Genomic DNA, 14,059 nt, shown 5'->3' on the forward strand with positions numbered 1-14,059 from the left:
CTAAAGCGTAAATGTGCATCACACGGAACAGGTGGTGCTCAGGTGCAAGTCGTCAGGCTAGAACATAAATCTTACTCAACATTAAGCATCCAGTGCCCAAAGTGATTTTGTTTCTGTCTATTCAACCATCAAGCAAAATGGTGAATTTCGTATTCTACCTTATTTGAAACAAAAGCAATATACTCTGAAACTATTGCAAATATGGAAATATGTAAAGAACATGCCATTAATCCATGTCAGATGTCTGCTTCATGTTATGAATTGATCAGATGTAGGTTGAGAAAGTCTCCCATTGAAAAAGACCAGCTAGTTATTTCACTAGAAAATCTATGATTCTCTAGAAAATCTGGGGGAAATCAACAGAAGTCAGCCTTTAAATTTTAGGATTTTTTAAAGTTTAAATTGTCTCTAAGTAATGCTGGCAATGTGCCCCCTTGGAGTTTGAATCATTTGTTTTAGAAATCATAAAAATTGCCAGTTGATTAAATGTTAGAGTCAAACAGATTCATGCAACTGAATTTGGAATTTCCATTTTTGCAACAAGTGAATCAGATTTAACATTTAGCTTTTGATCACTTGGTAATGAGTCACTTGATTGGTACTCTAATGATCTCTAAATTAAAATTTGCAAATGAAATATGAGACCCTATATATCCCCAAGAATTAGGGGAAATGGCTTAGATGAATTCTATTTCATTGCCAAAATATAGACTCAAAAAGGAAAATTAAAAGTTATTATTTGAAATAATAAAATTATTTGCTTTCTAAAAATAATTTGTCTATGAGGCTTGAAACGTAATGGCCCTTGTTTTCTTAAAGTTATCTGCATCTACATTTTATGTGAAATTCTTAGCGTGCCACTACATTTATTGTTAGATACAGACTGTGATATTCCCCCCTTCTTTTTAAATTAGGATTTTTATCATGCCCTATAGAATGACCCAATCATCATGTTTTCTGACTTCAGATTTTGACAAGAGGCCCTTTCCTTGGGCTGCCAATGAGAGCTGTCAATGATATTTCCCTGTAAGGGACAAGCTTTCTTGTCAGTGTCGGGCAGGCACTGCAATTTAAGCTTTGTCTGGTTAAAAATAGTCAGGATTCAATGTCATCTTGAATTTTTTACTCTTTTTTGCAAACACCAAGAGATGTGATACCATTCTTGGAGATGGCTGTATTTATTTATTTGGCTTTTTTTAATAAGAGGACAAACTTTCCCTTAAAGCATTGAAAACATAATTTCTCTTTAGCTATTAAGGGGACACAGGAAGAGTAGAAGTAGCCAAAGTAAAATCAAACAAACAAACAACAAAAATAAACCTTTCTTTCCATGCTTACGTTGCTCATGTGCTCTCCAAAACACAAAATTTAAGACACATAGAAGAAGTTCCAAGAGCTATTACTTTGCACATTACATTACACCAGAATCACATCTGTCCAGATTTAGATTTGCTATCGTCTTCAAGATGAATACTGAACTTTCTGAAAATAGAAATAAAACACCTAACCTCAAATCTTCTGGACCTACCCAAGGCCTGGACTACCTCTACATGACCTGCTATCAGTCAACTAGTGGTCCTTGATTTGCTCCCCTGTAAAATAATGGAAAGAATGCTTTTGCATTCCAAGGGTTATGGCTGTTTATGAGCAGCTGTCAGTGAGAGGACATTCAGAAGACCACTGAGCCAAATCTGCAAGGCAATAGTGAAGCCCTTCCATCAGAGGAGGCCCTGAGCCTCCTTGTTGACCCTCTTGGGAAAGCAAGGGATCTGCGGGATGAATGACAACCCACATTTGTGGCATTCAGCCTGACCAGTTGTGAACCTCACCCGTGCTGTGTGGACCAATAATACAATCAAGTGTACCAGGTGATTTATAATTGTGATGGCTGACACTGTAGGATTGAAGGGAAGTAGGGCAAGAGCTACACTATTGGACCTTTCATAGAGTGGAAACTGAGTCCCAGTTTCCAATATGGGAAGCCTCCCAGTCATAGATGATCCAAGTTTAATTTTTCTATTCTTCTAATTGTTTCCCGGTTACACCTGCCTATGACTTGAATATCTAAAGTTTTTGAGCATTTGGCCCTTAGAGATTTAGGGGACTAGGAGCTCATATTAAATGATAGAGCCATTCTTCAGTTCCAGTGTTAGTTTTTTTCTCTTACATGATTATGTAAGTGGAAGCAAGTTTAGAGCCTCCTTGGCACCAACCCGTTCTGGCTCCCTATGCCCAGCATACTGAAAGAAAAATGCACAATGAAGTTACCTCCAATTCCTTTTAGGTTAGGATTTTAAACAAGAAGATCGATTTTAGCAAGGTTCAGTCCCGATGTGGTTCCAAGGATAACATCAAACATTCTGCTGGGGGAGGAAATGTAAGTAGAAGCTTCTATTAGAAAGCTATCCTGATTGTGTGGAGACCTCTGCACAGCCAGCCCCCTGTCTCTTTTCCTGCCTCCCTCCCAAGACACACCCCCTTTCTTGTTGCTGCTCCACATGTCCCCTGGTCTGGGAGCTTGTCACCCTTGCATTTTTGCTGGTGGGCTTCCCATCCTTCTCTGTTAGATTATCAGCAAATTTCTTGCTTTCAGTTGTGGAATAAAACCTTACTGGGCCGCACCATGTCTTTCAGGGGGATGGCAAACCCACCTCACTTGCCAATTTTGTTTGCTGGCCTTTGGCTTCAAGGTATCTCCTCATGCCGTCTCTACTCCCCTGCAAATGTCAACTGGTCACACACTTATAGCTCCATTTCAATTACTCTTGAGGCAAAAACTCATAGACTTGAAAGTACGCAAAGTGTAATGTCAATCTTTTGTGCATAACTATTCATGAGTTAGGATATCATTTGGAATAATGCAAAACTAGTGAAGCACAGTTCATCTGTCATTCAAAGTGAAAGGATTCAAGTCCCAGTATAAACTTTGTCTTGATGGGATTTTTTTTTTTCTGTGTCTTCAATTGAGTGGAAATAATATCCTTTGAGAGGAAGGGAAAGATGAATCCATGTTTCTCAAACATAGTTGAGGCAGAGCTGAAACAGGCAAACTCAAGGTATAGGAAACATGGTTCTTCACAAAATAAGAATAATAAAGGTGACCCAGGCTGACTGCTCTATGGATCCTTGTCACCTTAACTTCAGAATCTGGTAATCTATGACAAAAGTAATTTACAGAGTAGCAAGTCCAGAATTCTTGCCTGTTTAATAATTCTTGGCTCCTTGCTCCTCAGCTGGGCAGAGATGGAGTCAAGCAGTGAAAGGGGAAACAAGCCAGTGCCTTCTACCAGGAGCTGTCACCTGTTGCTCGAAGTAGTTCCACTGAGCTTGAAAATGTCACTGTCGTAGGAAGTCCATAGCAAGGTCTGCTAGGCTCCTTAAGGATGCTGAGCTAAGCCTCAGGATCAGTATTTACATTGACACGGTGGCCCTCCTCCCTGTGTCCTGACTATAAGTACAAACTATGTGGTACTCTCACAGAAGCAGTCTCAGTCCTGGGAAATACCTGGAGGGTGTCAAGGGTGACCCTTGTCCTCTCCTGCAGGCCCTGCTGGCCAAAACAGCTAAGTGGCAGAGGATAAATTGAGATAACTAACAATCTTAAAGCAAGTAGGGGAGCTTCCAACCTCCAAAACAATAGTCTTAATCTTTCCTCTAGAGAAGAATCACTTGTTCAAATACGCAGATTCTGTGGCCCCATTTCCACAATGTCCAATTCAATAATACCCTTTTACTTCTGATGCCAATGGACAATAGACCACAATTGGAAAAGCAGTGTTTCTAACATGGGGAGAGGAGATAACTTCGAGAAAAAAATGTTGCTACCATTTTATAATTTGGTGGATAAGAAAAATTCCATTTAGCCAAGACATGACAATAACATTGTAGAAAAGCTTTGAGCTTTCTTCTTCTTCTATCTTAAAGCAATGTTGGTCTTCTTATATCTATGAGCAATGTTGGTCACTTTTATGTAAAAATAATTTTTTAAAGAATAATTCATCTCTTCACTTGGCTCTTTGCTTATGGAAAGGTTTAACATGGTGTGGCTTCGTTCTCTGAGTGGAAGCTTGCCTTATTAATCCAGGTGTTTCTATCCTCTTGTGGCATGATCTGTTTCTACTAATAAAATCTTCTATTCTAGGGTTATCTTTCATTTTGGTCCTTCTTTCCAACCAAACGTGGGAGGACACTGGGAGGTTATGTTTTCCTATGTGTGTGTATGTACTTCAGTTTGGGTTTCTGTGTTGCTGTATGTTGTGAGTTTGGATATGTTTCTGGATTTTATATATGAGCTTGGGGGCTTGTCTGTGTCTCAGCTATTTTAAGCATATTTTATGTGGTTCATACAGGTCCAGATTGTTACCAAGAAGATAGACCTAAGCCATGTGACATCCAAATGTGGCTCTCTGAAGAACATCCGCCACAGGCCAGGTAAATAAATACTTCTTGGTAGTTTGGGAAATGTTAATTGCTCAAGAAATCAACAAGCATAATTCATGTTATGAAATACCTAATTGGAAAAAAGTCTCAAAATCCTAAAAACTCATGCTTCTATTAATAGATACTTAAGTTAGAAACTTTAAGTCATCTTCATTTGAACAAGTAAACTCAATTATCACAAGGAGGCCACATATCATAGGATAGGTTCAAAATTAAAAGGTATATAAGATGCATTTATCTCTATGTACTCAATATGCTTATTGGAGCTCTTTTGAAATATATGGTCTATAAAATACCTTGGGCCATGTATTCATACATAATTACATGGATTGAAAGCAGCATTTCCAAGGATTTTTCATGGAAGTATTTTTTCTATATATGTGAAAGAAGGATTGTGTTTAAGCAAAGCTGATGAAAGTATTTATCTGCTAAATTTCTCAGGTCCTATAGTAAGTCAGTAAGCACTATGAATCCTCAGCAGAAAGCAGTGCTTAATTGACCCATCGCTTGACTCAGTGCTTGTCCCAACTTATTACCATTGGCCTCTTGTTTTTCTAGAATATCGGACTAGTGCTCTGGAATAGGACTAGTGCTCTAAAGTATATAATTTACATTCATACTTGTTGGGGATTTTTTTCCTCTTTAAAGTGTAAATCTAACATATTATGAGTCATTTTTTCTCAGTATCATTATGATATATTTTTGCTAAATTCTACCTCCATGCATATGTAAATAATGGACAACTGTCAAATTTGTCATTTTCTTGAGAATATTTTGACAGTATATACCACTGAATTATAGAAGGACAAGAGGAAGACTTTGGTATGCTCGATATCTTAATTAAACCAGGTAATAGGTTATTTCCATTAATCACTGTCTCAAATGTTATCAGAAACAAAGTATAAGAACGATCGAGCCCAAAAAGGTTTCTAACCAAGAAAAGATTATTAGAAAGAATTTATTAGTTGAAAAATAAAGGTAGATAGGATAAGTTTCAAAATGGATAAATGCTTGGAAACATGTCTAGAAGTCAGGCTTCATTTTGACAAAGGGTGTTCAAAAAGCAAGTCAAGGAGTTAGAAAATACACATGCAGAATCTCTACTGGTTCACAACCCTCTTGGGAGCTTGCTTCCCTGGTGTAATCTGAAACTGGCCCCTGTACTCAGAAGACTGGAAGAAACCGAAGAAAGAGGCAGGCCACTCCAGGTTAGTAGGTGGCAGTTTTAATAAGTAAAGGGAGCTTACATATGAGGCTTCTCTTGGGTAGCAGCAAGATGGATCCTCACACCCGCCCACCAAATCTTAAAAGTTTATAAAGAGGCCTTAACTAGGTTTAGTGATGCGTGCAGTGTAGGTGTTCTCAACACCACATCATTATCTCAAGGCTCTGTCCTCGGAGCAGCCTCTGGGAGCAGGAAAGGCAAGCAGGGGAGGGAATGAGAAGCCTCCGAGTGCCCAGGTCCAGCTTTCAGGTTAATCAGTTTTCACGTCTTGTTGTAGATGTTCCCCAACAATCTCCAGTACTAATTTCAGAACCATTACCCTGGAATTAGCTTCTCTGTCATTCCTGAGGCGGCAGGGACATGGTCTCTTGCTGCATATCTTCACAATTCTACTCTCTATAACTCAAGCTTACAAACACTTAGTTGACCCTGTACTGCTGTGTCAACAGTATGACTGAAGTATTTGGCCGTACTGCCTATTTTCTTCCAAAATGCAAAAGAAAATATTAGATTCTTTAATTTAGTTAGTAAGTATTCCATTAGCCCAATTCAACTGGACTCTTGATATACAGGAAAAGGTGACATAGTTAAGAAAGTAGTCTATGTAAGATTTATTGGTCATAAAAGACTATTATCATGGACTCCCACCTATTTCTAAATCTAGATCTTTCTTTTATAAGAACTGAATCGGATGACTAAATTCATAAAAAAGTGTTAACGCAATGATCCTTGACAATGGCAAGCTTTTCACAAAGTTCCTTTGGAATGTGAAATATCTAAGGAGAAAATAAAGGAAACAGTTCAACACGTGGAATCCCAACTTTAGGACATATGGAGCTCGATACAGATTATAGTCCTTCACAATTCCTGCTGCTGGTAGTTGCCAGAGTTCTTCGGAGGCAAAGGCATAGTTCTGTGAATTCACATGGGCTTCTCTAACAGTTACATAAAAATTTCTAGTAGGATTTCAACAAAAACAGACTTCTCAAGCTTCCTTTTCTGAAGGAAAGGAAATATTTTGGGTCAATGTTACATTTTTTTCTCTTTCTCAAAATAGAGTTCAATAAAAATTTTAACAGGGTTATAACACTGTCCAACATCTAATCATAAAAGCTTTCAAGAGTCATTTCTTTTAGCGGCTACAAAAAAATAGAAAAGATCCCAGAAAGTTGATCTCATCAGGTTGAAACTCAACATCCTCCAGCCTCTAACCAAGATATGTATGTTTTATGAATCACCCTAATCCCATCACAACTAACATATGAGATCCATATGGCTAGGTGAAATGTTGGAAGAATAACACTTCCTGGAATAATGCATATTTTGAGGGAAGGACAAGTACACGTCTCCTATAAACACGAGTTAAATAACAATGTGCACATCCTAAAGTTTCAGGAGAAGAATGAAAGGCTTTATCTTCAAAATGTAATCTAATAACACCAGATAATTTCAAGGGGCCCCTGGCCAGGTAGTTGGGTGTCAATATAAATGTCTAGGTATCATATGAGAAAAATACCACAAGTCCTAAGTCTGTGAAGACTTAACAGAGCTTTCTTTTTGACCTACAGAGATAAATAAGCATCAAGAGTCCAAAATTAAAAAATCTTCCCCATGTTTCTCCCAAGTCAAAATCCTGAGAGAGAAGCAATAATAATAGTAGATGTTATTTACCACTGGCCTTCCAAAGAAATGCACACAGACAAAACCAAATTGCTAATGAAAGTGAAAGCAAATCTCAGGTGGAGTGGTAAAGGGGTCTAATTCAGCTTCTTTTCAAGTCAAAGACATCAGCAGACCCTCGGAATTGCTAAAGGACAGGCTAAAGGACAATGGGTACCTACCGGGATTGAATTCCCTGCATTTACAAGCTGGGAAAGGCATGCAGAGATAGGGGCACCACTCTGCACTCTCATCTATCAGCAGATCCTCAGGTTTCAGACTAATTACCATTTAGGGAAATGGCATGGTCAAAATGGCCTCCACATTATCTGATCAAAGTCGGTGTCAGATTTGTCCACATTATCTGATCAAAGTCGGTGTCAGATTTGTCCTACGCCATCTGTACAATAGTAGGATTTCCTAAGGTTCTCTTCCTCTCACTCCATCTGCTAATGATAATGGGAAACTCTCAAAGCTCACTAGTCATAAACAACTTAGCTTCCAACTCCAATTTCATCAGTCAAGGTATCAATGTTGAAAATTTACAAATGAATGTATAACCTGTATGTGTACCATTTCTAACCTAACAGGTTTTTTTTTTTTGAAAAGTGACATATTGCCATCAAGAAGAATAAAAATCTTCATTTCAATTTACTTTGCTCCCTTAAGAGTAAGAGAATAAATGTTCCAAGTTTTAGAAAGGACTAAATAGGATATTTCCATGTGTTCTTTTAAAAATTTTTATTATACAGATAAGAAAGCCCCTCTGATATTGTACGTTAGACATGAGTAGATTATGAAGAATTTATTAGTTGAAAAGAAAAGGTAGATAAGTTTCAAAATAGGTAAGTGCTTTGGAAACTTATCTAGAAATCAGGCTTCAGTTTGGCTTAGAAGAAAAAGATAGTAATATTAATACGTAGGTCAAGCCATATAATGGTACAAAAAGGATGTCATTGGGTGATGTGGGAACAATGGTATGGACTAGAAATTCTAAAAAATTCCTGTGCTTTATGATGATCTATCTACTATAATCATTTTGGGGAAATAGTCACAAGTAGAAGATGTCATTGTAGCAAGGCATTTAAAAATCTTTCTTCTCTCATAGGTGGTGGGCGTGTGAAAATTGAGAGTGTAAAACTGGATTTCAAAGAAAAGGCCCAAGCTAAAGTCGGCTCACTTGACAACGCTCACCACGTCCCTGGAGGTGGTAATGTCAAGGTAAGAACCAAGGTTGCGAGCTGATCCTGCCTTCTGCTTTTTAATCCTTCTGAAATACTCCTCATCAAAACTGGTCACAGATCAAAGACCTGGACATATAGGCTGTAGGAATGGCAGAGCTGAAGAAAAGTGACATTAACATCAGCTCTGAGACATAGTGAAAGGTCTAGGGGCCAGTTAAGATGCTTGAGTTAACAAGGACTGATGCTTGTCTTGAACAGATCGACAGCCAAAAGTTGAACTTCAGAGAGCATGCGAAGGCCCGTGTGGACCACGGAGCTGAGATCATTACGCAGTCCCCGGGCAGATCCAGCGTGGCGTCCCCCCGACGACTCAGCAATGTCTCCTCTTCTGGAAGCATCAACCTGCTCGAATCCCCTCAGCTTGCCACTTTGGCCGAGGATGTCACTGCTGCACTCGCTAAGCAGGGCTTGTGAATATTTCTCATTTAGCATTGAAGTAATAATATTTAGGCATGAGCTCTTGGCAGGAGTGGGCTCTGAGCAGGTGTTATATTCATTCTTTACGAACCATAAAATAAATAATCTCATTCCCAAACTGTAGTAATTGTTACAATTTTATAAAAAAAAAAAAACAATGAATAGTATATGCAGAAATTGACTTGATTTCCATTTGCAACAGGAAGACACTGGCTTTACATGAGTACAATTGGACAATTATTTTTGCTCTGCTCTGTTTTGCATGGAGTATTATTATTTTTAAAAATTGCATTTTTACCTTTCATGTGCCTGAAGGCTATCCATACATTCTGAAAGGCCTTGTTGAAATCCAAGCTGCTCATTCCACTATTCTGTTGCTGGGTGAAAAGATAAAAGCTGCCCATGTTAACTTATTACAGGTTAAATTAAATCAAGGAGTCTGATTGCAGGAAGGAAAGAGCATGTAAGAAATAAGTTTTTTTTTTTTTTAAGTGTTATTTTGTATAAATGGGAAGAAAGATTCAGTTAAGTTATTAACATTTGGGACCTGGATAATTATATCAGAGTATAAGTCAATCCAATAAATTATTTAACTAATTAAAAATAGTTACGAAGCATTTGAGCTGTGGTTGAGGAAGCGATATCAAAGTGCATCTCTTAGGAATGAAGCACTTTCATTAGGATGGACTCGTGTCTGATTAGAATGTCAGTTGATCAGCTAGATTTGTGTCCACACTACCAGTTTCACACTCCCTTTCCATCTGTTTGATACAGTATTATAGATATAAATATATATATATTTCTCTGTGGCCATTTGTGATACTTCCTCATATACTTGAATATTATACTTCCTTATTCACAGTATCTGTGTCTCCTGCACCCTTTGGTGTTGCAATTTTAGGTATGTGAAAGTAGATGTTAGCAGGGTTCTTTCCCTATTTAAAAAAAAAAAAATACATTAAAAAAGAACAAAAAGTTTTAGCATGAAGTTGCTTCCTGTAACAACTCAGAGCTGTAACCCTGTTTTAGTGCCAGATACAAGTCTCTCCCGTGATGCTAGGAAAATTTATTTTTCTTTGCTTTCACCAACATGGAGTTTGTGGGGGTGGGTCCAGTTATACATTAAAAGGGTTTACAGATTGTTGGTTTAAGATTTTGGATTTATCTCATTTTGAATTATGGAATAGTTTGGGTTTTATTCCTGTAATCATTCATGAAACAGACTTCTTAAGATTTTTTTTTTTTTTTCCATTTGCTAAAGTTGAAACTAACAGAGGGAGTTTGGGACATGTTGTCCCACTCTTCCAAACAGCTCCTGCTAATTAAATTATCTGATAGAAAATATTTGGTTTCCTTACCCAAAGTAAAGATCCCCTGATCAGAAAGGACAAGTACAGTAATTCAAGAAGCTATGGCTACAAAACACTTGAGATACAGGTATCTAAATCAGTTTTTCGGGGATTCCTACATTGCCCTCTATAAAGGAACTCTGTATGACCTAGTATTACTTATCAACAGATAATACTGGTCTCACTTCATCTACAGTCTGGGAAATGAAAAATTAATTAATTCCTCTCATGAATCATTCATTTTAGACTTGTAAATAAGCAATGAAATAGTCAATGGCCTGAATAAGCAATCAGTTACCAGTCTGGGTGGATATTTTTTAGTATTTTATCTGTTCTTTTTCTTGCTCGGGGCTGGTAGATTGTATCTGAACAGTTAAAGGCAAATAGTCTGATAGGTGTCTGATCCCCGTGAGCCTAATCAATTCCTGACTATATAGGAGGAAATGATGAGCATGGATGAGGCAACGAGGAAGTAGAGTAGCATCTAGGAAAGCAGCCAAGGGATGCAAAGACAGAGAGACACAGGTGCCATTTTGTGACCTACTGGATATTGCAACAAATGTGACTTCCTCCAAAAAACAAACAAACAAACAAACAAACAGACAAAAAGCAAACTCTAGGAGCAAAAACATAGCATTCATTCTCAACTAAGAGGTTCTACATAGGCAAACATGTCTGAAAATGTTGATAAATCAATTATTTTATATGACAGTCAAAAAATTAGAAACTACTGAGTTTGACTGTGGATGTGTCTATTTTCTGCCTAATAATTGCTGGGATGTCGATTTGACCTATCTGAGCGTTTCATTCATCAGCTCCGCTTGAAATGCACCACAAAATTGGAGAAGGAAGAGTAGTTGTGTGGAGACCTATGGTATTTTCTTACATGTTTCATAGTGTTAGTGATTAAAGTTCTCTAGAAAGAAGGAGTTAACAGCTAGGTAGAACAGTTTTAACCTACAAAATAAGTATTTTTTACCAACCTGGTTTAAATTTTTTATAAAAGTAATAATGCTTTACATATTAAAATTCCATTTCTTACAAATACATGCCCAAGATACGGATTATATAAAGCCCTAAGATACTAGATTTGGCATTAAAACAAAGGTTTATTTCAAATCACAGCAAAATTATAATGAATAAATGCCCTTCCTTTGTATGGAAATGTGATTTTTTATAATGTTAACAAAAAGAAACTGATAATTTGTACCAATAGAAGAGAGAAACACACAGGCTAAATGTCTTCTTATGGGGATAGGGGGTGGAACCTATCTTGCCTTCGCTCTCAAGATTAACGACGCAAATTAAGCTTTTTGAACACCACTCTTGTGGGGATACCCATACGCTGATCTAGAAATTAAAGCTTCATAGTTCCAATTCTAGATCTATTACTGCCAGTTTCTCTCTGGCTTTAGCCTTTGAGAACCTGTTTAAGGATACATAAGTAATCCAGAGCTGTGAAGAGTTAAAAGGCCAGCTTCTTCAATGAACTCACTCCCTCTGGGTCACCTGCAACCAATAATTGGGTACCTTATAATGATGCAGGGAAGATCCGAGTTGATGATGAGTTTCAAAGGCCCTGTTCATTTAGGAACCAACTCTCTCTGGATTCTCCTGCTGAGTTCCAGCAGGGTGATAGGCTGAAATCCCACCCACAAGCAAGACACCTGTGTAACACCAACTCGGTATGGCTGAAGAAGGCTGAAGAGAGAACTTCATTAAATGGAAGAATCTACTGACGATAGCTGGCCTTCTCCACACATTCATATGGTAACAGCAGGAAATGAGATCATCAGTCAAAATATAACATCACGTCAATATTGTTAAAGAAATAATCTCAATGCGGTTGATTCTGACCTTGCTACAATTACTTTTTTGTCCTATTTTTCATGCCGCAAAAATGAGGAAAATAAACTTCATGGTCTAAGTAGCCAAGAGGAAAAAAAATAGATTCATGGCTTGGAAAGGCAAATTCTAGGCAATCCTTCCAAAATTGATGTGCTAAAATCAGCACCGATGTTTGTTTTTTTACACCTAGGATTTTTAGCCTGGGTGTGTAGGTTGAGGCCAAGTCCCTCTGCAGGAAAGAGCTTATTTTTAAACTCAGAAAATGTCAATCATGAAAATCTACTTCAACTTTAGCAAAAAGAAAAAAAATCAACAAAAAGTATACTCTGTATGCTGGGATTCCAAGTTTCCAACATGCCGCTACAAATCTCTGGGGGGTTTCTTTCTTCTGATAATTCTAGAGCCTGTTACCATAGAAAGGCATTTCTTCAATGGCTGGTTGTAGTTAGTTCATGTTTTTCAATCAAAATTTGCAAATGTATTTGTTGCTGTATAGTGATTGTTTTGCAAAATAAAATTGCTTGTCACCTAACTACGGTTTCAGATTGTTTCTTCTCTGGTAAAAAGATATTACACACACAAACGTACATATTGCTTAGTCCAATCAAGGAAAAATTATGACGAGAAGGCTACAATTACCTCCCCATAGTGTATTAAGCTTTATCTACTACTGTATTTAGCAGGATGCTATCTGTTGCAAATGACAGAAACTGAAATCAACTTGGCTTAAGCACAAAGGCAAATTTATTGGCTCAAGTAACCAGCAAGTCAGGCCTCAGGCAGAATCTTTCTTTTATCTGATTCTAGATCCAGGTGTTCACAAGACATCATCAGGAGTCTTTCTTTTTCCAAATCTTAGCCCCGCTTCTTCTGTGTTGGTTTTATTCTCAGGCAGGCACCCCTTTCATGATGGTCACTGGGAGCTCCAGGTTTCACAACCCACCAAAGAAAGCCTCTTTTCCACTAGCACTGGCCAAGATCTCGGGTCTGAAAATCATTGAACCTCGGGTCACCTGCTCACTTCTGATGATTACCCATGGTTGGGTCACATGCTTTTCTCTATCACAGGTGGTTGGAATAGAAGGAAAGTAAAGGGAGAAAGGGCCTCTTCTGAACTCCAGATACTAATCGTGAAGAGGAAATGTTCCCTTCTAAGTCAATGTTCCCTCCGAAGTAGAGTCAGGCTGCTATTGCCCGGAGAAAGGGATTGATTCTGTGCGGGTCATAAGGCAGACTTCCTGTAGGTCCACACACCCTATTCTCCATCTTTATTAAATCTTTTAGCTCCTTGCTACTCAAATTGTGTCCAGGCTTTACGTGGGACTTTGTTAAACATGCAAATTCGCAGGCTCCACCCCTGACCGATTTACAGCACTCCCTTAGATGAATCACCCGCTCCTTAAACTCTGAGAAGCATTCGGCTCGCCTGGTCCAGGGAGAAGGAGCTCCGCAGCAGCCTGCTGACAGGTAAGAATCATTTCTAAGAACGCAGGAGGTAATATCACCAAGTCTGCTGTCAAAGAGTCTAGGTATCAACTGGTAGAAACTTGTGACTGGTGGAAGAAATGTCTTTGTGTTGGAGGTTTGCCAGACCTACCATTCTAACTTGGCTGAAACCCGCTTCAATCAATGGAGTCAACACTTTGCATTCAGTTTTCCTTTGCTAATAATGTAGATTTGGTACAATATAGCCAACATCGTCAGACTTTCTCTTTAACAGTTTTTTTACATTAGTATCCATGTTATCCTTCAAGGAAGTCTCTAAATTACGCGGGATTTAGACATTGCATGTTAGCATGAATCATAATAAAGTCTTAATTCTTTTTATTAATTAACAAGGCAAAGAAGATTTTACTTGCTTTGAGAAGAGACAAGTA

General features: G+C 38.1%; 1 protein-coding gene across 8 annotated transcripts in view; it reads left to right on the top strand.

Moving 5' to 3' along the window:
* The window catches only part of MAP2 (microtubule associated protein 2), a 279,848-nt gene extending 267,134 nt beyond the window's left edge, over positions 1 to 12,714 (top strand). For 6 of the 8 annotated variants that reach the window (XM_057304472.1, XM_057304460.1, XM_026492050.4 and 3 more), the window contains 4 exons: positions 2,285 to 2,377; positions 4,350 to 4,431; positions 8,433 to 8,545; positions 8,767 to 12,714. In XM_057304472.1, coding sequence (XP_057160455.1) covers positions 2,285 to 2,377; positions 4,350 to 4,431; positions 8,433 to 8,545; positions 8,767 to 8,982 — 504 coding nt within the window. In that variant the 3' untranslated portion in view covers positions 8,983 to 12,714. The remainder of the gene's footprint in view (positions 1 to 2,284; positions 2,378 to 4,349; positions 4,432 to 8,432; positions 8,546 to 8,766) is intronic. The other 2 variants (XM_057304477.1, XM_057304478.1) reach the window with 1 other exon arrangement.
* Positions 12,715 to 14,059: the final 1,345 nt, after the last annotated feature.

Source organism: Ursus arctos, unplaced genomic scaffold, assembly GCF_023065955.2.
Source record: "Ursus arctos isolate Adak ecotype North America unplaced genomic scaffold, UrsArc2.0 scaffold_1, whole genome shotgun sequence".
NCBI classification, from domain to species: domain Eukaryota; kingdom Metazoa; phylum Chordata; class Mammalia; order Carnivora; family Ursidae; genus Ursus; species Ursus arctos.